The 8175-nt window shown below is 44.4% G+C and overlaps 1 protein-coding gene across 1 annotated transcript; it reads left to right on the forward strand.

Annotated features, from left to right (window-relative positions):
* Positions 1-2511: 2511 nt before the first annotated feature.
* On the forward strand, positions 2512-7046 carry bod1 (biorientation of chromosomes in cell division 1). The gene is made up of 4 exons (XM_088604091.1): positions 2512-2856; positions 3327-3451; positions 5744-5943; positions 6455-7046. Exons 1-3 carry the CDS (start codon positions 2719-2721, stop codon positions 5940-5942), a joined length of 462 nt encoding a protein of 153 aa, XP_088460217.1. The 5' UTR covers positions 2512-2718; the 3' UTR covers position 5943; positions 6455-7046.
* Positions 7047-8175: the final 1129 nt, after the last annotated feature.

Raw genomic sequence — 8175 nt, forward strand, 5'->3', positions numbered from 1 at the left:
AACAAAGTGTACAATTTTACACTGAAAATGAAAACAAATATACGATTTTATCTCTTTTACTCTGCGGCTATGGTGTATCTTAGGTTTAACGAACTGACCTGATTCAACCGTTGAATTAGCTCCCTCTAATGGAACACTGGCTGTAACTATAGGCGTAACTTAACTGTGGCCACTAATGTGTTGAAGTAAGCTCTGTATAGTATGTGGCTACCAGGGGAGTCAAAGGGATGCAAAGATCAGGCCAAGAGGCAGGAAAGAAAAGAAGTACTAATCACCAGGTAAAAGGATGAGAAGGCCTGGAGAAATGTGGAGGCACAGTAACACAGGACAACAGACAAGGGTGAGGATATTAAATCAAATGCAGGCAGATATTACTGTAGACAGTAAACATGCACAGTGAATGATCACACCTCATACTAATTTTCTCATTTAAATTGCATCCTGAATTACAGTTTAGGATGCGGCTTTAAAACAAACACATGCAAAGAGGATTGTGTTTAAGCCCAGGCATTCAGATTTCACAGCAGAACGGTTTGTCAGGATTTCCATTTCCTGCTGGTATACCTTTAACAGTTTCAAAAGACACAATCATTCACTCACTGGAGCAGGTTTCTCAATGTCACACTTAATATGCAGGAGGTACACAGAATAATCCAGCATACCTATGCTTCAGTAATTGCCTGCTCAGCAACGCAGGCCTAATTTAACTCCAGTAAGATCAGCCAGGCAAGCTTTCTGCCGTGAGGACGTGATTCATTTTCCCTGTAGCCTGAGTTAAAAGACATCCTGTAAGTATTAAACAAATAGTTGCGCACACCGTTCCTTCTAAAATGCACCATCAAAGGGGCTCAATAACAGACCTTCTTTTTCAGTCCAGATCTTTTTCAGGAGAACACTGACCATCACACTGGCCCTTCAGTTTGGTCTGTCACTGTGAGGTTTTGCCATGGAAACTGGAACTGGTTTCTTTAACCACTGAGACAAGGTCAGTGTGAGAAGAGTAAGAAGTTGCTGAGTCTTTGAAAGAGTTTCATTCTGAAGCTTTCAGCAACAACAGGTTAAAAGGGGTTACAACAGTACAACAGTATTGCCAGCAGCCATATCACTCTGCAACTCACAACTGGCAACCCACTGAAGCTAAGCGGGTGTGAGCCTGGTCAGTACCTGGATGGGAGACCTCCTGGGAAAAACTAAGGCTGCTGCTGGAAGAGGTGTTAGTGGGACCAGCAGGGGCCGCTCACCCTGTGGTCCATGTGGGTCCTAATGCCCCAGTATGGTGTTGGGGACACTATACTGTAAACGGGCGCTGTCCTCGGATGAGATGTAAAACCTGACTCTGACTCTCTGTGATCATTAAAAATCCCAGGGCGTTTCTCAAAAAAAAGAGTAGGGGTGTAACCCTGGCGTCCTGGCCAAATTTCCCATTGGCCCTTACCAATCATGGCCTCCTTATAATCCCCATCTATGAATTGGCTTCATCACTCTGCTCTCCTCCCCACTGATAACTGATGTGTGGTGAGCGTTCTGGTGCACTATGGCTGCCGTCACATCATCCAGGTGGATGCTGCACATTGGTGGTGGTGGCCATTACCTGTAAAGCCCTTTGAGTGGAGTGCCCAGAAAAAGCGCGATATAAGTGTAAGCAATTATTAATTATTATTATAGTACACCGTTCGGCTCTGTATAGGCTACTGCAATACTTTTTGGACCACAAAGTTATTTAATTCAGCACTCCAAATCAGCAGAAGGCCTTCCATCGTAGATTTTTCCAGGGTATTTGATACAATTGATCATTGCCAGCTCCTTCAGGCTCCAGCACCTTTCAGGATTGTGCAGCTTCCCTGACTGCCACTTATCTTGAATGAAGAGAGCAAATAGTGAATTTTAGAGGAATCATTTTCCCACCTCAGCCACTTGTAGCAGTGGGTCCATAAGATGGAGGCCAATCACCTTTTCGTGTTTTGCACAAACACAGTGGACAATGCACTGCCTGCTCGGCAGTTACATACGCTGCTGAAGGCACACCGACTGAATTCCTGCGTGACTCGTTACGTGTCCAGACACAAGCCGCTCAAGATGCAGTAGATAATGAAAAGCTTAATTGTCTCTCACTTCCTGCAAACAAGACTAATGGTAATAAGGAAGGAAGTTTAGGAAGGAAGGGCTCAGTCTTACTCCCAACACCTCTTACTGTTAAAGACTAAATGCTGGTGTGTGTTTATATTTTTAAACGTCTTGGAAGATAATTGTTTTTTTTGACCACACATTGGACCATTATGATACTTAAAAATAAATTAAAGTAAAACCACGGGTTTCCTATCGTTAGGCTTGGCCAACCTTTGGGGCATCTCACTGGACGTTCTCCTCCAAAAACAGTTTTATACGAGACCATACTGCAGTGCTAGAGGACCCAAGCAGTGGAAAAATACATTACCCAAACGCCCCTAAAAACGGAAGTGAACCTCAGCCATTGCGCTCTGTGCGGCTTGGGACACGTAGTTCTTCCATCGACGGCCTTCCGTTTTTAGCAGATGATGCCAAACTACTGATCCCAGACTGCAGTTCAGTCATTGTTTTTCTTTCCTTTGTTAACCTTCGCCGATAGAGAAAGAGCGAAGTATTGCGAGATAAGTTTTTTTTTTCCTGTTGTATGTGTGTGAGAGTTACTGTACTTGTCTGAGCATTTGTTAGTTTCGGATCGGCGGCCACGCCAACTCGATGGCGGAGAGCGGTGCCGGTGCAGCGAGCCTGCCGCCTGGAGACCCGCAGCTCATAAACCAGATTGTGGAGCACTTGAAGAACCGGGGCCTGTTCGACGAGTTCCGCAGAGACTGCCTGGCAGACGTGGACACGAAGGTGGGCTCGGATTTGTCTAAAGTTTGATTTACTTCACGGCCTGTTTACTGCCGACTCGCAGCAGGCTTTGAGTAAAATGAAAATCCTCGACTTTCGTTTTTGTGGTTTTCGACTTCTCAGATCCGGCGGTATCAGTGAATAGAGCCTGCAGATAGCAGTTATTGAGAATTTATTGAGCTGACGCCGGTATTCTGACGCTTTTTTACGTTGAAAAGCGGCCAGCAAAGTGTAAAACGCTTTCAGCTCGACGGAGGCCATAATCAGTCTAGAGCGGGATACAAAAAAAATGCTAAACGAAAGGAAATTTGCAGGTTCCAGGAATTATTGCAACACAAGAATTAACAGAAACTTTCGGGCGACTTTTAACTTTATCGGTTTCATATTAGGTGCCTGTGATTCAAAGGAGGAATGGCGGTGGAAACCGAGAAATTGACCTGTTGTGTGTGTATTTTTAACCCCTGTGCCTCTAGCCGGCCTATCAGAACCTGCGGCAGAAGGTGGACAACTTCGTAGCCAATCACTTGAACAGCCAGGAGTGGAATCCGGCCATCAACAAGAACCAAGTGCGCAATGGCCTGAGACAGAGTGTGGTCCAGTGAGTTCCTTCCTCCAGTAACCCCAGCCTGCGTGGTGTGCGGGGCGATTTTCCAGTTGCTCGTTCCCAAAGCTCGCGTGGCAAGAGACTGGGAAAGATAAGTGAGAAGATGTCATGTTTTTCACTTCAGTTTAAAGGTCAGCTAGTGACCATTCATTAGGGGTGAGGGAGGAGAAGAAAGCCATTTTGCAGAGGAGCAGTGGGTGTATCCCAGCTGATGATCCGCGTCTGGGTTAAATGTAGAACGGATCTTGTGAGGCGGGTTTCAAAATAGTGAGTTGGCGGCACTCTTTTTTTTTCCCTTTGAGGTCGGATTTTATTCTCGGCTCAGTTCGTAAGGGGGGAAAAGGCTTTCAAAGTTATGTCCTCAGCCTCCGCTCAGTTCAGAATTGGTAGTAGCAAGATCAGAGGGCACAAGTGGAATCTGCTGGGAGGTGCATTTAAAACCAGCAACAGGATGCACTTCTTTACCCAAAGGGTGGTGGGAGTGTGGAACAGGCTACTCAGACATGTTGTTGAAGCCAATTCCTTGGTTTCTCTGCAGAAACCGCTGGAATAGATGCTTGGATCAATTAGGTACTATCAACCAAAAGAACTAGGAGGAACAAAAGGCCACCTCTTGTTTGTAACTTGTCATGTTCAGGAGGGCACTGCAGAATGCAACTGCTCTTTCACTCCCTCTTTCCACCATCCGAGCCAGAATTGCCTCCTGTGAGAGCTGTGTGCTGCTTTAAGGATCTGAGCATGTTACATTCTCCAGCTCAATATCATATCAAAAAATATTATTTGTAGTAAAAATGCAATCATTAATCATCAGACTGGAAATATGAACCCTTATGGAATACAAGCTACACCCTGCTGTGGCCCAACATATTATTCTGTGGGGGTTCCTAATAGTCAGTGTAGAAGTATAATTAAGAATTGTCTTGGTAAGAAATTTAATAAAGCAGTTTATCCTCTCTTCCTTTCTTCAGTTAGCACCTTTTAATTGACAAAACCACAGTCATTTTATGTCTGTTAAGGTATTCCCTTTTTTCTTTAAAAAAAAAACTGTTAACAAAAAAACACAGTTTTGTCTCACAGTAGCCAGAAGCAGTACTGTTCTGTATCTCAGTTATGTCTGCCAATGCAGTACATTGACAGAGATCATTGATTATTCGACGACCGGTAATCTTGGTTCTTGTATTTTCTGGCTGTCATGGCTGACCTGGAGAGAGTGGCGTGTAATTTTGCTGTTTGCTGGAAATCCGCGCTGAAGGCAGTGTCAGGCGAGCGATGTGGCACCACGTTGGACTGTGCTAGCGAGCAGTGCATGGGCTTTATGTAACAATCTGAACCACAAACACGTGATTCCCTCGCTCGGTCCGCTGTTTTGGGAAGTAACTCCAGCAGCAGACCAAATAAATTGTATTAATGCTGACCTTATTTCACAATCATTATATTTCCAGACTTGCACCTTACTTGTACACTTTAAAGTAAATTGCTGCATGTGAAACAATCATCTCTTTCTCACTGTAACCAAGCTAAATATACTGTGCTTTGCATTAGACAAGCTGAAGTAATGCATGCTGTACAGTGCTGTTTTTGCAGTACTGTACTTTGTGTGTGTACTCTTATTTTTATAGTTCAGGTGGGTAGCTGCGTCAGCATGCGTAGGCTGCAAAGGAACAAGTAATAGGTTTATTCCATGCTGAAAAGAGAAGAAAGGAAACAACGTTTCGGCCGTGGAACCTTCTTCGGGTGTGTCGGTCTTCTTCACACTCCCTACTATATTTCTAACGTTTTTCTACAGTTAAAATCAAAAGACTAAAAAAACGTGCACAGCACCCCAAAGCACAGTGTTCTTAAAGAAAGTGAAAAGATAATCTCCTAAAAAAAAATGACCCGATTATCCATCATTTTTGAAAATCTTGTGACCCCGTCCCTCTTTGGGGGAGGGGGAATCAGATAATCGATGGTCTGCTGCGCGTCTGGAGCGCCCTAGTATTAGTTTGGGGGGGGGGGGGGTCCGAATTTGCAGGCTGCGGCCGTCTCTTCCCACGAGCCCACTCGGTCCACGTCCGCGCTTGCTAGCGCCCCCGCCTTGGCCGTGCGAGCTTGTGCGTGGGTGTGTGAGCGCCCGCATCCCAGCGACGGCACCCTGCTGCGCTCCAGCACGTGGCAGAGAATCGCTCTGCCCCCGCGCTAATCCGGCCTGACAGCCTGAGAGACCCGCTTGTGTTCTGAGCTCTGAACTCACTAATTGCCGCAGCAATTGATCAATAATACAGTGCGTGTCTGTGTTCGGAGCAGGTCAGGCATGCTGGAGGCTGGCGTGGACAGAATCATTACTCAGGTGGTGGATCCCAAACTGAACCACATTTTCAGGCCCCACATAGAGAACGCCATTCATGATTTTCTGGCTGCCGAGAAGAAGGAGGAAGGCATGCCAAGTGCACATCCTGAGCCAGAACAGCAGGAAGCACCCACTTCCACACCGAAAACGCCATGAGGTCAGGCAGCCCTGGGGTGTAGCTCTGGAAGCCTTTTGGGGGGAGCTGGGGAGGAAGGAAGAGTTGAGAATGGAGTGCTGAGTTCAGTTTTAGACCATTGAAAGCACACGAGACCAAAAGAGCTAGGAGGCCAAAAGGCCACCTCATGTTTGTAAAGGTTCTCGTATTCAGGAGGGCACTGAACTCGGGTCTCTCCATTTGATGCTTTATATTAAAATGTGTGGTGAAGTGAAAAATAAATTCCTTAATCTTGTTTTAGTTACTTCATGTTAATGTGTCTAGCACAGCTTGTAGGTTTCTTGAAGTGTTACCAGCCCCTCTTAGCTACCGGGGGCACAAGTGGCCTGTAGCTGCTACAGAGCTATGCAGCTCCACAGCACTCTTTAATAAGAGAGTGTTGTTGAGCTGCAAAATATTAGCTGCTGTGCGTGTAGAAATAAAATAATCCACTTTGTGTATGCTTGTTGAGTTGATCAATATCCTCTCCTTTTGATTTGATTTTGCTTTTCAGAACCCGGTGAAACGAGTAGGATTTGCTCCCTGCTGACCTTTCGCTAACGGCACGCACTGTCCGGCAGGATGGTCAAGCTGGTCGGGACAGTGTGCAGACTGCAGTGGCAGAAGCCATGACTGGATAATAGCTGCAGTATTGTAATATAACCATGGGTGAAGAAGGAACTGCCGACTTCTGGTGTAGCTGACCTGTGGAAACAGTCTCTTGACTGAAGGATTTGCTCATGATAGTGTTTGCACTATGGTAGAAGAGGTGTCTGGAGTACAGCTTTTTTGTCTTAAGACGGGTGTGCATGTTGCACTCATTAGTTCTGATGCTATTTAACTTTTGTCATTACCAAGCACTTACTTTAACAGCTGTTAAAATGCTGCTCAAATGCTATCTTTATAGTTACTGACTTTTTCCATAGAAGCCTGTACATCGTTTTTCAGAAAACTATAGATGCCAAAACTTGAAGCACTAGCTTCATCTTGCTTAAGAAGCTGGCAGAGTTTGTTCTCTTCTTATTTTTCTTCTGCCTTTGATATTAGGCAAAGGATTGTTCTGGAGAAATGTTTTTCCAATAAAAATCTGTTTGATAAAACCCTCAGAGCTGTTTGGTGCTGAATGTCTAATGCGTTCGTGAGGGACAGTGTCTAGGAGAGGTTGAGAAAAGATTTGATCCTAGTATATAAAATCCTAAGCATAGATGAGGCTTGCTCGGCAGACTTCTGGAGACCCTTTAGTGAAACAAAGAGGTGTCACAATTCGAAATGAAAAGAGAGTATGTATTATACAAAGAGTTGTCTGTGTCGGCAACAGGTTTCCACAGTAGGTGGTTGAGGCCTAAACCTTGGTTTGCTTCTGGAAATGGCTGGCCGAAGTTTAAGGTTGACTCAACTGCTAAACTGCCAAACTAGCAGGACTGGCCGAATGGCTTCCTCTTGTGGGCTTTCTTCTGCTGTTATTCCGCAACAGTGTCCGTACTTTCATATATTTCAAGTAGAAAGAATTGTTTTTCAGCTGCAGAAAATAAATGTCTGGCTATCTGACTAGCTGAGGCTTCATCGGAGGATACTGGGATTTATAATAAACTTTTATATCTAGCAAGTTCAAAAGTGGCTTCTCAAAGTGCCTTAAAGAAATAAATTCACAATGAGGGGAGACAGCAGAATTACGAAGTTACAATGAGGGTTTGGAATACAGTAGAAAAGTGAAGTGGCAGACAGGAACAGTTAAATAAAAGCCCTTCTAAAGATTTAAAGTCTAGATTTAAAAGAGCTTGGGGAAGTTGACTGATATCCTTAGGACTATAATTTGCTTGCCGTTGTCCTGACTTTACAGCATATGATTTGATTTCTTAGCAGGAGGCTGATCTACTTTGCTCAAGGATACAGAAGCAGTGTTTCATCTGTAATTTGAACCCACAGCTTCCCATTCAACTCCATAAAGTCCATAATGCTACCCACTGTGCCACACTGCAGCCCCTAGTGTGCACATACTGTAGTTATGTAAAAGATATATACTGTACATAGAATTACAATCCAAGATGGGTGGTGTACGGCGTGTGAACTAGTGTATATCTAAAGGAACATCTAAACCAAATTTGTTGCAATAAAATTAATCACAATTTGTAATTAGTTTTAAAAGTTAAGACTATCCATCCAAATGACAGGTTTATAAAGTGTTTCTTGTTCCACTTTATTTAATGTACAGCATTTGTAAGTATTACTTAGTTA

Source organism: Lepisosteus platostomus, chromosome 13 (genome assembly GCF_059453375.1).
Source record: "Lepisosteus platostomus isolate fLepPlt1 chromosome 13, fLepPlt1.hap1, whole genome shotgun sequence".
In the NCBI taxonomy this organism is placed as follows: domain Eukaryota; kingdom Metazoa; phylum Chordata; class Actinopteri; order Semionotiformes; family Lepisosteidae; genus Lepisosteus; species Lepisosteus platostomus.